This window comes from Lissotriton helveticus, chromosome 1_1, assembly GCF_964261635.1.
Source record: "Lissotriton helveticus chromosome 1_1, aLisHel1.1, whole genome shotgun sequence".
Taxonomy (NCBI): Eukaryota; Metazoa; Chordata; class Amphibia; order Caudata; family Salamandridae; genus Lissotriton; species Lissotriton helveticus.
In genome coordinates, this window is record NC_136057.1 from 1,304,449,773 (window position 1) to 1,304,467,605 (window position 17,833).

General features: G+C 44.6%; 1 protein-coding gene across 5 annotated transcripts in view; it reads right to left on the minus strand.

Annotated features, from left to right (window-relative positions):
- Positions 1-17,833, minus strand: part of PRKACA (protein kinase cAMP-activated catalytic subunit alpha) — a 777,054-nt gene that overhangs the window by 337,874 nt on the left and 421,347 nt on the right. For all 5 annotated transcript variants that reach the window (XM_078681383.1, XM_078681393.1, XM_078681402.1 and 2 more), the window contains one exon: positions 10,984-11,112. In XM_078681383.1, coding sequence (XP_078537509.1) covers positions 10,984-11,112 — 129 coding nt within the window. The remainder of the gene's footprint in view (positions 1-10,983; positions 11,113-17,833) is intronic.

Sequence of the window (17,833 nt, forward strand, 5' to 3'; positions counted from 1 at the left end):
CCGTCGTCGTCTACCGGATCCGCCTCGACCTCCGTCTCGGGCGGGGAGATTTGGAGATGATGACTCTGGTCCTCCTCTTCTTGGTCGCCGAAAATGTTTTCCGGGGCCGCTTGTCTGGCTTCCAGGCGCACCGCGCGCCGTAGCTTGAGAGTCTTCTTAGACCTGAATTGTGCGCAGGCCTTGCACTTTCCGTCGTCATGGTCTGGTGAAAGGCATTTGTTACAGACGGGGTGCAAATCTATATGTGGGTATTTGGACCCACAGAGCGGACAGAACTTAAACGGACTCCGCTCCATGTTGGAAAGTTGCAGTCGTGTCGCGATGAGAAGGCCTCGATGTCCGAAGAGTGAAAAAACACCGCTGAATCCGACTCCAAGAGACGGAAGAACTCGAGACCGTGCGCAAACAATACCGACGCTATGAAAACAAGGCCTTTTGGCCTTAAAAAGTTAGTTTTTCTCGGTTCCGACAGAGAGAGGTCGAGACCGCATCCGAACCCAATGGCGGAAAAAAACAATCTGGGGATGGAGCCGATGCCCATGCGCACTGTAGTCCAGGGGAGGAGCCACCTATCTCAGGATACTTCGAAGACTCTTCCAGGACAACAATGTGCGATCATCCGGACCCAACACTAGGCGGCGATCTAATGCTAAGATATGAATTTAGCAGCCCACATGCCTCGAACCTTTTGTTGCAGTGTCCACCTGCCTTGCATGGTGTGATGCAGTAGGTGACCTCCCCAGCCGGAGAGCGATGCGTCCGCTGTCATGACTATTTGAGGAACTGGCTCTAGAAACGGTCGCCCTTTGGAAAGGTTTTTGGTGATCCACCATTGCAGGGAACGATGAGACCAACTGTCTACCAACACTAGGTCTGTTAATTGACCTTGAGCCTGGTTCCATTTGCATGCTAGGCACTCTTGAAGTGGACGCATTTGCAGGCTTGCGTGAGGTACTACAAATATGCAAGACACCATCATTCCTATGAGCTGAATGAACACTCGAGCTGGTAGAGAGTGTTGGGGTTTGAATTTTGTTAGGAGAGTTTGTAGACTTGTTATCCTGGCTGGAGAGGGATAAGCTAGTGTTAGTTGGGTGTTTATTGTAGCTCCGAGATACTGTTGTATGTGCAAGGGTTGCCGATGCGATTTGGTGTGATTTACTGTGAATCCCAAATCGTGACGCAGTTGGATAGTGGCGTGAGTGTGTTGTACACACTGGCTGTATGAGCTGACTTTTATGAGCCAGTCGTCTAGATAGGGGAAGACATGAATGTGTTGTCTTCCTAATTGTGCTGCTAATACTGCTAGGCATTTTGTAAACACCCTTGGCGCTGTTGTGACTCCGAATGGGAACACGTTGAACTGGTAGTGTTGCCCGTCTAGCACAAATCTGAGCTATTTTCTGTGCGCCATGTGTATGGGAATATGAAAGTAGGCGTCCTTGAGATCTAAGGTGACAAGGAAGTCGTTTAGTACCAGAAGTGGAAGGACTTGTTGGAGTTTGACCATGTGAAAATGATCCGACTGTATGTAAATGTTTAGAGGTCTGAGGTCTAGGATGGGTCTTAGAGATCCATCCTTCTTTGGTATTAAGAAATATAGGGAGTATACTCCTTTGTTTTTCTGATGCTCTGGAACTATCTCTATTGCATTATTTTGCAGGAGGGATACCTCCTGTCTGAGCAGTGTTAAATGTTCTTGTGACATTGGACGCTGCTTGGGTGGTATGTTTGGGGGGGTGGATGTTAGTTCTAGACAGTAACTTGAATTATTTGGAGCACCCACCTATCTGATGTGATTTTTTCCCAGGTTGTCAGGTATTTTTAAAGTCTTTTCCCGACAGGAGTGGAATGGGACGGGGGAAGGGAGTCATTGGGCAGGGGTAGAGGCAGAGCTGGAGTTGTTATTTTTACCTCTGCCTTTGTTATTGTTACCCCTGTAACCACCCCGTTGGTAGCCCTTGCTGTAAGTGGACTGTGTAGGGGCTTTGTATGAGGTAGAAGGTGTGTCCAAAGAGTATCCCCTGGTGGCACCTCGATAGGATGAGCTCCGAAATGAACGTCTGGGAGCCTGCGACTGCAGGGCTCCCATAGATTTGGCAGTATCTTTATCCTTTTTCATTTTTTCAAGTGATACATCTACGTTCGGTCCGAATAGGTGTTTGTCATCAAAGGGTTGATTAAGAATGGTACTTTGTACTTCAGGCTTGAACCCTGATATGCGTAGCCAGGCATGTCTACATAATAAAATGCTGGTGTTTACTGCCCTAGAGGCAGTATCCGCTGCATCAAGTGCACACCTAATAGATGTGTTTGTAATGTTTTTCCCCTCTTGGATGAGCTCATTTGCTCTATCCTTGTATTTATCAGGGAGGTGCCTCATTAATGATTCTAATTCATCATAATGTGCCCTGTCATATCTGGCTAATAATGCTTGTGTATTGGCAATACGCCACATGTTTGCTGCTTGAGACGCCGTTCTTTTCCCTGATGCGTCAAGTAGCTTAGACTCTTTATCTGGTGGTGGACCTTCCCCTGATGTTTGTGAGTTTGCTCTCTTGCGTGCATTGGAAACTACAAGTGAGTCTAGGGGTACTGGACCTTTAATATATGCTGGGTCTGAGGGTGAAGCTTTATATTTTTTCTCTATACGAGGGTTAATGACCCGAGTTCTGACTGGGTCCTTGAAGACTTCAGGAGCATGCTTAATGACTCATTTAAGCATTGGTAAAGTGGATGAGGACTTTTGTGCATTATCAAAGATATCCATTAGGAAGTCTTCATCTACAGGGTCTGTGTGCATGTCCACCCTATGATATTGCGCAGCTCTGTGAATTAATTGATTGAAACCCATAGTGTCTTCTGGTGGGGAAGGCCTTGAGCGGTATATGTCATCCTGAGGGACATTTGGGACATCTGGGGTGGTATAATCATCCCACGGGTCAGGTGATCCTGTAGGAGTAGCTGGATCAGGTATGTTACCCCCCCATATCATCAGAGCTATCATCCCTGTTGTCATCGTCTGGTATGATAGAGGATGCTGGGGAATGTTGTGGTATGGGAGGAGGTGGTGATGGTACAGGTGAAAGAAAAGGGGAAGGCAGTCTTAAGGGAGAGGTAGCCATGTCCTTCTTCGAATGCAGAGCTGGAGCAGGTGTGTCCAGTGGTCGCTTTTTTGAAGCTAGAATTAGCTGTCCAGTGATTGGATCTTTAGCTAGAGTCTTTTGAGCAGGGTCTGGATGAAATAAGTCCTCTGCAGGAGGCCGATCCTTTGGTGTCGAGGAAGGTTACGGCACCAAAGCGGTTTGCTTTGGTTTTTTGGCAATGTCTTTGCTCAGAGAAGCAGGAGTCTTTTTCGGCTATGAATCTTTTTTCGGTTCCAAAGATTTTTTCGGCTCCGGTACAGTTTTTGGATCCGATGGTTTTTTCGGTTCCGGTGGTTTTTTCGAATCCAAAGCGGGTTTGCTTGGTTCCGACCTGGGTTTCGGTGCTGAAGGAGTAGTGGTATGCTTCGCGCCGATTGCTTGGATGTCGGCGTGGCCGGTAATGTTGTCTTTTTCGGTGCCGGTAGGTGTGCGCTGGCACCGTGGGAAGGCTGACTCGAGCCGCCTGAAGGCTTAGTTAGCTTCTTAGGTGGGGTAGTAGAAGCAGTGTGTCCGTGTGCGCCCGACCCCGAGGGCGAGGGTGTGACCGGGGCCTTCTTTGGGTGTGTCGAGGAAGGGTCGGGGTCGACGGTCTTACTTACGACCCGCTGCGCTGGAGTGATGTCCTCAACTTCTGAGTCTTCTGCCTCGGAATTGCTGTCGACGTTGTGTTGTTCTGGAGCTTTGACGCCATCCTGAAAGATGTCGTCCGGAATGGAAGCTGAAGATCGAGCCATTGTTCTACTCGCTCTTCGGTCCCGGATAGTCTTTTTGGGGCAGAAAGAGGCACAAGCGGAACAGCCTTTGGCCTCGTGCTTCGGGGAGAGGCAAAGGTTACACACTTCATGAAGGTCGGTGTGGGGAAACTTCGACCCACATTGAGGACACTTTTTAAATGGCGTCCTTTCCATGAGCTGGAGTCGAGGCCTAGCTAGGCCCTAAGGTCGTCGACGACCACCGTAATCGAAGTTTTCGGTGTTGAAGAATGGCGTCGACTGGAAAGCATTCGAAACTTAATTTCTGTAAGTTGGTGAGGAAGGAAATCGGTTCCAACACGGAGCGCTGGAAACACATCCGAGCCCAGTGGCGGAAAAAAACAATCTGGGGATGGAGCCGATGCCCATGCGCAGTATCATCCAAAGGAGGAGTCACCTATCTCGTGACTTCCAAAGACTTTTATACAACAAAAACTGGAAACATCCGGGCCCAACACTAGGTGGCCATCTATGCACAGTGTGTAATCTGTAGCTCATATGCCTTGTACAAGCTGTTAAGTAACAGGATGAGGAGAAGGAAGGATGGGAGCAGCAGTAATAACTTAGTAAAAGTATCCCATGATCTTTTGCAATGTTGATAAGAAGGTCATTAGCACTTGGAGCACATCTTGGTCTCTATAGTATCTATGTGATTTTTGCCTTAAATCCATTCCAGACTTGTACTCCTGCTAACAAACATATTTACTGCAGGACTTCTCATCCCCCATTCGTCCTCTTCCAAACCTGGGACATATCGGATACCGAACGTCGTTGGGCTGTAAGCAATTAGTGAGCCATAATCACTAACCTTTTTTTCCTGCTCTCACTGCAATAATTGTACTGGGGCATATCTGTGCTCCTCAACAGTGAAAAAACATTTAATCCCGTTTTTTTTTACTTGGTGGGTCCCAGTGGTGATACCGTCAACGGTATGGATATAGTCGTCAACAGTATGTTTATGTTTATGAAATTTATAAAGCGCTCAACTAACCATGGGTGTCTCGGCGCGGAGGACAGCAGACTTGTACCATATACCGGAGGGAATTATTGAACAGCCAGGTTTTTGTCATTTTCCTGAAGGTTAATAAAGACTGGCAAGATCTAATCTTTAATGGAAGCGAGTCCCAAAGTTTTTTAGTGGCAATAAAAAGCTTATCGCACCAATGAGCAGTTTTGGTGTGTGGAACTCTAAGCAAAAATGCAGTGGATGAGTGAAGGGCCAGAGTCGGAATATAAGTCGCTAGCTCCCTGATTAGAAACGGAGGTTCAGATTTACGAGAAGCCTTGTAAGCAATACACAAGGCCTTGAACTTTATGCGATTCTTCAGAGGGAGCCAGTGATACTTCTGACTGACGTGGGAAGTTGGCTTGTATTTGGGGGTTCCTGATAGCATTCTGGCGGCTGCGTTCTGGACTGATTGTAGTTTATGAATGACCTTGTTTTGGGCATTCACAAGAAGCTCATTGCAGTAGTCAATGGTAGACATGACTAGTGTACTAACCAGAGTGTTTCCTGCAGTCAATGGGCGAAATGGTAAAATCTTTTTTATCATACGTAATTTGTGGAATGAGGCTGAGACCACAGCGTGTGCATGAGGCACAAAAGTCAGTATGTCATCGTATATGACACCCAAATTCCTGACCCTGGTGACTGGGAGTGGGGGAGGACCCAGTGGGGAAGGCCACCAAGAGGAGGACCAGACTGGGGATAGCTTGCCTAAAGTCATAACCTCTGTTTTGTCAGAGTTCAACCCAAGGCAATTGCTGGTCATCCAGCTGCTGATGGCCAGCATGCCTCTTTGAAAGTTGGCTGCTACCTTATCCTCATCATTGTGTATAGTCAACACCAACTGCGTATCGTTGGCATACGATGTAAGGCCCATCCCGTGTCCCTTGATTACTCTGGCTAAGTCCGACACATAGATGTTAAAAAGTGTCGGACTTCGGGATGAACCTTGCGGAACACCACACAGGAGGGCCAGTAGGGCAGACTGAAAGGTGCCAAAGTTTACCGACTGAGTGCGGTTGGTGAGAAAAGAAGTCAAAAGTGCTCTTGCATTATGCTGGAAACCCATTTTGGTGACACGGTCGATCAAGATGGTATGATCGACCGTGTCAAAAGCTGCTGAGAGATCCAGCAGTATAAGAACAGCCGTGCCTCCCTGATCCAGGATACTTCTGATATCTTCAGCCGCTTTGATAAGCGTGGTCTCTGTTCCGTGGCTCCTACGGAAACCCAATTAGAGTATCGTCTAACAGATGATGATCTTCAATGTTATTGGAGAGTTGAGTATTCATCACCTTGTCAAAGATTTTTGCTTGGAAAGCAGGCTGGGTATCGGCCTGTAATTTTTTGTGTCAGTTGGGTCTAGGTTTGCTTTTTATAGGAGTGGTTTTATGATGGTTTTCTTCCAGGTAATGGGGTATATGCCTGAAGCAAACATAGCATTACAAATGCTAGATAGAACAGGTGCTAGTTGTTCGATGACTGGTATAAGCACAGCTGGAGGACAAGGGTCGGTAGTAGAGCCTGATTTCACGGAGGAGATTAGATTGGCAATCTGATCAGGTGTGGTGTAATCAAATTGTAATAAGGAGTGTTCAGAGGTACCACTTATTAAAGACTGATCGGCAGTGTTGGTCTGAGATGCGAATTCCGAATAGATATCGTTTACTTTTTCAAAAAGGTAGTTCGCTAAAGAGTCACATAGTGACTGTGAAGGGGCTAGAGTGCAGGAGGATGTTTGGCCTGACAATTTGGCGACTACTTGATAGAGCTGCTTGTTGGAATCTTGCGCAGATTCAATCTGTGCAATGTAATATTTACTTTTTTCCTGTGCAATCAATAGTTTATATTTAGTAAGGGCTTCTTTATAGAGAAGTTTCTCCTGAAAGTTGTAAGATTTGCGTCATTGTCTTTCATGGTCTCTACACAGTTTATTTTGTTCTCTGAGAAGTTCAGAGAACCAAGGGGCTGACGGAGAGCGCCGGTTTGTTGAGAAAGTTTTTTTGGCACCAGCAGATTAAGTGCATTGTGCAGCCAGTTGGTACAGTTTACTGAGGCAAGGTTGGGGTCTGCTGAAACAACTGGTTGGGTTGAGCATAGGTGTGATTTAAGAAGCTGGTGATCTATACACTTCCAGGCTTTTATTACAACCAGATTATTTATTAAGGTACTAGAAGAGGGCTTGATGTCAATATGAATGCTAAATATAATCGCATGATGGTCAGTCCAGACTAAAGGGAGAATACTCTGTAGAAGAATGGCTTGAGAGTTTGAGAATAGGCCATCTAAAGAATGGCCGGCTACGTGCGTGGAGTTTGAGACTCGCTGTGATGGACCCATCGCTTCCAAGTACGAAAGTAATGTGTTCGTGTCCTTATCAAGATTATTTTCTAAGTAAAAATTAAAATCCCCCAAAATCGTGAGGGTGGGTTCAGCTGCCAGTGGTTCTATCAGGTTACTTAGTGTAGAGAGAAACTCTGTCCTGGGTCCTGGAGGGCGATAGAGTAAAATGCCCTTAAAGAGTTGGAAGGGGGTGAGCTAGATAGAGAAATATATTGCTTTACAGGTCAAGGAGGGAATGTGATCAATTTTTGTTGTGAAATTGCTGCAGTAAATTATTGCCAGCCCACTGCCAGTTTTGTTAGCTCGATCTTGTCTTAAGGATGTGTAGCCCTCTGGAGTGGCAGCAATAAGGTCAGGTCCTGATGAAGGATCTGTCCAGGTTTCGGTTATAAAAAGAACGTCAAGATTGTGATCAGTTAGCAAATCCGCTATCTCGTATTTGTGTTTAACTAGTGAGCGCGCATTTATGAGTGCTGTGGTGACATTTCCACTGTCAAGATAGGGGGAATGTGCTTTAAAGGCATTCCAATTAGGTAGCATAGAGGGTATGAAATTACAATGGGGACAGGCTTCAAAGGGTCCACTGGTGGCATCCAAAACCATACGTGAACACACATTACTGGGTGCTGGACATAGATTTAGAAGTTCCATACCTGAATAGCTAAGTTTCTTATGGTCTGGAGACCAAGGACCGGGGGGGGAGAGGGTTGCCTGGGTCCGGTCCAGGCGCAGACGGGCTTGGCTTTGGCGCGCCCGCTGCGCGCATGCGCATCAGTGTGAACCTAAATACTGGTGGGGGCGCCAAAGCTAATGCGTGACCCCAGCTGGAAGTTGTTGCCGCTCCGGGCAACGGCACTTGCAGCGTCGGGCCAGGGAGAAAAGACAGGTAAGAACTTCAGATGTGCAAACAATTTAAAAACTAATTTCAAGTAAATCAGTGAAACGTGTAGCAGCAATATTAAAAACAAGCAAATAAGCTTTCAGGCAAAGGCATGCACACAGCCCAACTAGCACCGTCCCTAGAGCTGGGTAACTGCTGCATCCGCTGCGCATCAGTGTGAACCTTAATACTGGTGGGGGAGCCAAATCTAGTGCGCGGACCCCAGCAGGAAGTTTTTACCGCTCCCGGAAGCCCTCCGCGCAACAGCACTTGCCGCGTCGGACAGGGGCCAAGGAAAAAGACAAGTAAGAACTTAAGATGTGCAAACAATTTAAAAATCAATTTCAAGTAAATCAGTGAAACGTGTAGCAGCAATATTAAAAACGAGCAAATAAGCTTACAGGAAAAGGCATGCACACACAGCAACTAGCAGTGTTCCTAGAGTTAGGTAACTGCCGCGTCCCGAGTATGGTGGTCTTCTCAACTGTATGGTCTTCATCGACAGTCTCCTTGCTGTCCATGGCATGTTCAACACCAATGGTGTAGTCATCAATGTAATGCTCAAATTCGTCCTTGACAGTGTATTCGTCATCGATGGTATCTTCGTCATCAACAATGGACTGATTGCCATTGACGTCGACGATCTTGTTGTCGACAAGGTTTCATTTGAAGATTTCCTCTTTTTTGTCACAGGAGAGTCTGAAGCGCTTAGTTTCTGACTTGTCAGCTAAGGAGGTAGCTGCAAGTGCTGTACAAAATAGATCATGCTCATGGAACTGTAAACGTCTCCTTTTGTGCGCTGCCTTCATGGAAGTGCTTTGGGGGCACTTCTCGCAGACTCTTCCCCTTCCTTTAGGAGGAGGAAAATCTTCTTTATTCATCAAACATAATGCTAACCTCCTTTTCCTGTCCTGAAGAGTTTTCGTGGCGAAAGACTTGCAGATCTTGCAATTCACTTACTTATGTTTAGGATAATGACAATAAATACAGTGTTGGTCATCACTGTAAATTTTCTTGCTGCCACAAGAAAAACAGGTTTTTAAAAGAGATCTCTGCTACTGATTAGCCACTGTGCCAGTTGGTTACAGTTGCTTGCCAGACCAAAGATCTCCCTGGTCCAGAAATTAGAATAATCTACCGTAAGAACAACTCACAGTACAGCAGAGCTGAAGAAACGGCTGGGTCAAATCCAGTTAAGATGTATGCGGTTGGGAGCTTTCTGCCAGAAGAATCCCCATTTTTGACGTGGCTTTGGTCGTTACCCGAGATTTTTTAAGCCCTACTGGATGAGCGTATACACTCACTCCTCAAATAAAACTACGGAGGAGACTCTTCCCCCTTTTCCTCGCTTCCCATTGAGCCTGAAACCTTCCGAAACTTGGTGGAGTGTGACCCGTATATAGTCTCGTGGATATCTGCCAGTTGAGCCGTTCTCAACCTTGTATGTCACTCTAAAAGGTTCAAGTGGACGCTATTAAATTGAAGGTCTGTCTGTGTGTCCCACACTACTTATATATTCACTGCCCTGATGAAGGTGTAGCCCCCTCTCGGCCTAACATCGAGCATTTGGACCCTGCCTACATCTACGACCGGGAGGATACACGAGAGCCCACTACTCCTACATCACTTGGCTGTTTATCATCTTGGATTGGTTTTTGATCACGTATATGATTGGTAGAATGTTCTGGATTGTAAGTTGTGAATGAATGTGTATGCAATCTTGGAACTTTGAATGAGTGTTGGCATGATTGATGGTTTTGATTGTTGTGTGTGGGACCATTTTGTATTAATGTACTATGCACTATGTAACTATTTATGTAAAGTTTGATATAAATTAATAAACTACCGAAATGATTACAATAAAAGAAATAGAAATCTGATGATTAGTATACCTTTGTAATCACTTTGACTATGTCCGTTTCTGAGCCCTAGTTGTTGCCCTACATTGTTCTGACCCGCTTCCGGGCATATATATATCCTTTGATATAGGCAGGCGGTTTTTCCTAGTAGTAGCTTCAAATCCAGTTAAGACCAAAATGGAAACAATTTCAGGTTCACTGAAAGGTTAGAGCAGAGCTCTGACAAGGCACTCCCTCACACCCAACATGCGGTAGAAATCTGAGCTACGGTGACCTCTAGGGTGAATAGGAGTGCTTAAGCTTCAATATCATTGGATGAAGTTTGCGTTCTTTCAAACAAAGTGGATGTGTTACTAAACATACTATGATGTTTCAGGCCTACGGCCTTTTTACATTATATTCAGTATGCTGTATATTTTTACACAGTATACTGCTATTTTAATGTATCTGGGATTCCCAGTCTGACGACCGGGAATGATTCAAGCATGTGAATATATAAATATTCAGAAGATCCAACTTAAATACAGTAAACCAAAAAGCTAATTGAAAACAAAAATAAAAATTATATATAAGATCTGGGTGATAATTTACCTGGAAATGTTTAAAAAGACATGATTTAGGCAGTAAATTGAACAGCCTATTCAGTTAAAATGGTTGATTTGTGGTAAAATTAAAGAAATAGTATTCGGAGTGAGGTGCCCAGTATAATATCCACATTATCAAGCAAGTGTGTCCCACTGAAATGGAGTGAGTTCTGTACTCGAAAGTATTACAAGATCAGCAGTATAAAAAAAGATATATATTTTTAATAACAAGCTTGAAATGAACTGAACAAACAGTACAACAGAACCTAAGTTCTGGGTACCTAAAAGCTTTTCATCCTTGAAAATATCAAGCCAACAAATTAATCTCTAACCAGGCTTTATTTTTTAGCTCAATGCATACTTAAATCTTATTATAAAAGTTACAGTCAATACAGTTATTGCCAAAGTATCACCTTCTGTTTGTCTAGAATCTTCATGGCATAGTGGTGTCCGCTTTCCTTATGTTTCACCAGCATCACACGGCCAAAGGAACCTGTTCCTAACGTTTTGATTCTCTCAAACTGATCCAAATTGGCTGTATTCTGAAGTAGGGACACAATAAGACAATATTACACTAAAACATCCATAGAAAAGGCATGATGCCTCATTCATCAAATAATGAAAGTTGCAGCATAAGAAGCAAATATAGTGTAGAGGAGGTCAGAAAATAACATCTTTTTGTATTTTACAGATTAGATCATCAGAACCTTTATCAAATGGAATCGAAATGTGCATGTGAGGGTTTCCGTGCAGAAAACCTTTGAAGAGTCACTGTGAACTACACTTCTGCATTATTCAACATGGAAAGGAGCCAGGATACATATTTGTAAGAAAACCGCTAAATGTAATTTGCACTTCCCTAAAGAAGATGTCACAAATAATCTATGTGGTCCCTGAGGCATTGAATATCATTTATTTGGTATTTTTTTCCCATCCAGTTTATAAAAGTGAAGTGGGTAAATGTTGGTGCTGAAACCGAAAGCATGCAAACTTTAAGATGCTGCTCATTTCCATACAAAGCTGCGTGGAAGGTAAAACAGTATCCTGTACATATCCCCTTAGACATGTTAATGCCCCTCCCTCATTACCTTTCTCTCCCTCCCACCCCACCCCCCCCAATCAGGTTAGCATTGATTGCTGCTAATAGGAGCCAGTTATCAATCTCCTGAGGCCCCTACCCAACGATGTAGCTTGGAGATAACGATCATGTGACTGAAACCTACTATTTTGTATGTATTCATCGAGCATATGTTTGAAAATATAATAAAGAATTACGACACAAAAAAAGATGCTGCTCATTATTTACATTTGACCAAAAGAATTAGCATTAAGTTATACATATTCAGCAATGGTTCTTTACAATATGGCAAACAGCAAAGCATAAACTGTATAGCAAGTGTCCCTGAACACTTGAAACCTGAGCGCACAGCTGGTGATGTTATCAAAGAAGTGTGTTGTGATACAAATTTAAAAAATACTTTTATGGCCAACTTCACAGTTCATATTCAAACTGCTATATTTAATTTGACATTATATCGCATAAAGAACATCTATACGTTTATTTTCATGAAACATTATTATTCTGTGTTGGTTTTGCAATAACTAATCATAATCAAGCATTGACCTATTTAACTAAATATACGATCATATGTGTGTTGCTCAATGCATTCCAGGAACTCTCCCTTCTGCAGGGGCCACTGTTTTACTCACAACAATTCCTCTGTCAACTAAGGTAGAGAAGAGAACTTTCTTTCTGTCACTTCATGGTTCATTAAGATTAATATTGGATATGCATGGTTTGCGGTACAAAAGGGGGTGGTGATGGACCGAGCATCTGAACCAATCAAACACTCACACCCAGTCAACAGATCTGGGTTTCATCCATCACCGTTCTTTAGCCCTCTCTGCCAAACAATTTCAGACATGGCCATATGCAAATCAGTCTGACCCTGTGCCTCATGGGAACAGTCCAGCCCGAACTGCCAAGCCATGCCTTCCCTGGACCGGAAACAAGCTTCCGAGGACCAGTTTCTGGCATTTCAGCCGTCTTCATGCATGGTTTGCAACATGGTATTTTTCTATATGAGATGCAGGCTGTACTATGCACCACTATTTTCCTATTGAAATCACAGAAATATTTGTTTTTCACTCAAGGCACCACATTCCCTTTCATGAGCTTATCTCACTAGTTAAACAACCATGAAAACATGGAGTTGCATCATTAAATATGATTTTGTGATATTTTCCCCACACCATATTTATGTTTTCAACAGTGGCCCCTGAAGAAGGAAGTGTTCCCGAAAAGCACTGGGCAACAGACATCTGATCGAATATGCAGTTTGAAATGAACTGTGAAGGTGGCCATAAAAGTATTATTTAAATTTGTGTCAATCTTCTTTGATAAATTCACCAGCGTACGCACTCCAGTTTCAAGTGTTCAGAGACACTTGCTATACAGTTTAAGTTTTACACATGTTGAGCAGCGACATGTTCCTGATCAGCACGCTAAACATTTAAATTAATTTTGTTCAGCATTAACTGAAGGCTTCCCAGTGAGAGCATATGAACAGGTGTGCATAAGAAATGCGTGACTTACCTGTAACTGCAGTTATCCAGTATTGGTGTCTTTCATAGATTCACATGCCTGAATCATTACCAGTCATCGGAATGGGAGTCCCCGGTATATAAAGTAATGTCCCATAGACATAAAGTCCTCACATTAGTAACATATCCCTGTCCTTTTGTAGAAAGGACCAAACTCTAGAAAAGAGCCAATCAGCTGTCACCTCCCTCTAGAACCCTCCTGGAAGGAGCCTCAGTCCCTCAGATGTTCGTACGCACAAAGCTAAGTAGGCGTATTACTGAGAGAAGTAGGTGAGCCCTTCCAGGGGAGGTGGGAGGGTTGCAGGTGAATCTATGAAAGAGACCAATACTGGATAACTGCAGTTACAGGTAAGTAACACATTTCATATCCAGTATTAGGGGTGTCTTTCATAGATTCACATGCCTGAATCAGAGTAGCAAGCAATGAACAAAGCACATTTCGGATGATATAGGATATACAAGTCTTTAGATAACAACATATCAAACGAATAATAGAAACATGCATTCGCAAGCAAGACCACCAAATTATAGAATAGAGAAATGTGCATACATGAGAAGGATGGAGGGATGAAAAGAAAGGCTCACCTCTACTGAAACAGATTACCAAGTACTGCATGTCCCACCGCAGCATCCTTCATGAGTTCTGTATCCAGGCAGTAATGCCTAGTGAAGGTATGTGGGGACTTCCATGTTGCCGCTCTACAAATGTCTATAACCGGCACTCCTGCAAAAAGCGCCATGGATGTAGATATTGCCCTGGTAGAGTGGGCTCTCACTTTAGATTGTAGGGGTTGCTCCGCTTGTTCATGACAAAACGAAATAGCTGCAGAAATCCAGCAGGAAATACTTTGTTTGGTGAGTGGAAGACCCCTCCTGGGCGTACTGTAAGCCACGAATAGCTGATGAGACTTCCTGAAGTTTTTGTCTTTTCAATATAAAATTTTAGGCAGCGCTTAAGATCCAGAGAGTGTAACAACCTTTCCGCTGCCGTAGTAGGATTCGGGAAGAAAGAGCGTAAGACCACAGATTCATTGAGATCGAAGTCGGATGGGACCTTTGGAATAAATTTAGGATTTGTCCATAAAATTACTCCATCCTGCTTGAATTGTAGGAAATGTCCTGTATTGAGAAAGCTTGGAGCTCGCTCACTCGTCTTGCGGAGGTGAGTGCAAGTTGGAGGGCTGTCTTCCAACAAAGGTATTTCAGGTCAGCCCTGTGAACTGGCTCAAAGGGATGTTTCATGAGCTGGTTAAGGACTGTGTTGAGATGCCAGGTAAGTGGCAAAATTCTCACAGGGGGAAAAGTGCTGTAGAGTACTTTTAAAAACTGATCAATCCGTGAGACCAAAGAGAAGGGCCAGTATGAGATCTTCTGTAACGAGATATCGCCGCGTCGACCGGGATCCAGGCATGGATTCCACGGGGGCCTGCGGCATTGGGACCGAAGTCGACGCCGAAGCCGCCGGCTTACTAGGACTGCCAGTCGGGTCTGCGGGGCCCGAAGGCGCACCGGCAGGCCTCGGCGGCAGGAACAGAGTCCTCATGGCCACGAGGAAGTCTCGAATCTCGCCCGGAGTCGCATGAAGTCCACCCAAACCCTCGGCCGAGTCGCACGACCGGCGAGGGGAGTCAGAAGAGCGATTTCGTCTCTTCGACTTCTTTTTACCATTCCTCGACTTACCTGAGTGCGAGGACTTTGATCCTGACGAACAGTGAGAGCTGCGGCTCCGCAACGTGTCCCTCAACTTCCTCCTCGACCGGGACCTCGAGCGGCGCCGACTGCCGGATCTCGAGGAGCTTGCAGGACGCTCCCGTCTAGCTTTCGACATCAAGGCCCGGCAGTCGGGGTACGATTTGTCTTCGTGGTCGGCCCGAGACAGTAGAGACATCAGCGGTGGGGGTCGGTAACCGACATCAGTCGGGGACAGGCGTCACACGGCTTGAAACCGGGCATCCCTACCGGCACCAGGAGTCGAAGTCGACTCGAAAAAGATAGACAAAAATGTCCAAAAAGTTAGTCAAAAAAGTGACTAGGGGTACGCTCTTCCCGGACCTGCACTTGCTGGCACGGAAAAAGAAGAACTGACGTCAGCGTGCGAGGGCGGCGTCTAAGTACTCCGACGTTGTCATCCGGCGATCACGACGCCGCCGACGGACGCGGAGCTGCAGATGACACCTGCAGACGCGCAGGGGTACTGCTGACGAAAACTTTCCGGATTTAGTCTGACGTCTGGGGGTTATTCTAAGGTAAGGAATCTAACTAATGTGTTTCTTTCAGATATGACACGTACCAGGAGAGGAACTGAAGGGGGCAGTAGAGGAGGGGATCAAACGGAGGACCAAGGAGTCTAATGTTGAGATTCTAATCCGGGACTGTGGCACATGAGGAAGAATGACCCTCTGGAGACCCTCCATGAAACCTTAAATTACAAGAATACTGAAGAAAAAGGTGTTGTCTATTCTGAGTTTTTTTAAATGTGGCAGTGCATTGGCAGAATTGGCAAATAGTGGGTATCCCAGATAAAATATTTAATATTACTGATGCTATTATACCGTTGTACTGTATTTTGTGTGTGTGTGTGCGTGTACTACTGCTGCTACTATACTTTTGCACTGAATTGTGTGTGTGGGGGTTCTTTTCTCATTTTTAACCTTTTATTGCTATTTTCTGCTCCACGTCTGTTATGGGTGCAGCTTTAGCGGCCTTCTTCCTGGACCATTTCCAGAGAGCGACTGGTGCTCTAGGTGTGATGGGCTTTTCATCCTGCTCACAACCCAGGCCTTATTTAAACGCAATCGATGTGAGGGCGCACCTCTGGCACACCAAAGGCAAGCCTGTCTGCCCACAAATTGGCCCAGGAGCCAGGAATGCTGGTCCTTTTGCCCCAGCTAGAGTGATACTCTGTCACTGAGCTGCAAGCTCCATGTCCTGTGAAAGTGGAGGTATGTTTTTCATCTATGAATCCAGTAAGTGGAATTCTGGGTTGCTGCCACTGACTTTCATACGTCAAACCAGTCTGTAGGTTCAGAATCTGGGAATACGTCTATTTCAGACATCTCAACTTCTAAAGCCACTGTGCCATCAGAACCTAAACTACTTACTTATCGTTTTTGTAATATTAACTGCTGCTCCTTAGCCAAACACCAGTTAGAAGTATTTAACTTTTTCATTGTTAATTTGCCGGATGCCGTTTTTCGAACAGAAACCTGGTTCAACGACGCCTTCACACCTGATAATATTTCTACATTACCTACTAACTACCGTATGGTATCACAGGACCTTTTGCATAGAAAAGGGTTGCAATTGTTTTAAATCCCACTATCAATGTAGAATGGAGAATCTTTCTATCTTAGACTGAGTCTGCATTTTTTCCCTTTGCCTATCTTACACCCTCACCTTTTGGGGAGCACTGAGCTATCGTACTCCTGGACCAGCAGGTAGTTTTTGTGCTCTCTGGTGCCAGAAGCCCTTTCCTATTAACCTTTAAATGCTCAGATTTTAACTTTCTAAGTGATTTTAACATTTACTTTGATGACCCAACCTGTAGTTTTGCCGCTTCTCTGTTGAAGGAGTTTAAGATTTTGGAAGTTCATCCATTAAATCACTCCCCTGCTAATGTAGCAGGGCATTTGCTTGATCCTCTCTTCTCAAACTTGATGGGATGATTGTTGCTAGACTGCCTGATTCCTCTGTCGTGGTCTGATCATTTCAGGATACCTTTTTCCATTTCAATTTCTTTCACTTCTATTGCTCAGTCTCATAGTTTGGCCTCCTGGTCAAGGAATTGGTCCAAATTCAACCTCCTACTTTTAGCTCACTCCTACAGGCAAAGCTGATTTGGGCCATTCAGTGGATTCCGACTCACTTTTTATTGACAACTGGGTTCGGTCATCTCTCGATTCTGCACTCCCTCTTAGATTTATTAACTATTCTGGATGTCTTCCTCCTGCCCCTTGGTTTAATGACACTCTATGTGGGATCAAAAAGAATTGTAAGCACCTAGAGAGGATCTGGCATAAAACTTACTGTGAGGAGGACAATCTGAAATGCAGCTGTCGCTCTGAGTCTTTTTTTCCCCCTGATAAAATCACTCTGGCTCAGAACTGTCTTAAAATTTTATTTCAAGTGGTCAAACCCCTATCGGGTCCTACTACTATTTCTCCTTCTATTCCACTCTCAGACACAATGTGAAAAACTGGCTGACTTCTTCTGTAAAAAAAATAAAATAATAATTGTTGGATATCCAGGCCTCCCACTCTTCTAGTCTTACGACTCCCTGTTCTCAGCGGCACGCAGAAAAAGTAATTACTTGTACTAGGACTCCTCGCTCTCTGTTGCAAGCAGAAAAACTAATTACTTTTGGCTACTCTCCTCCATGCCCTTTGAGCACTTTTTCACCTATTGATTAACCGGTATTTACTACCGTACTAGATACCAATAAATCCGGCTCTCCTCTGGATCCCCCTCACCCCAACTTATGTTAGCAAAATGTGCCTCCGCTTTTTTATATGGTGATCCATCTTTTAAAGTCCTCACTTGGCTACTTTTTTACCTTTTCCTGAAACCTATTAGGCAGTCTATTAGCAATTTCTAATACTTTTTTTTTTTATACTTTTAACCCACCCCTTATGCCGAGGCTCTTCCCTGTGAGTATTCATT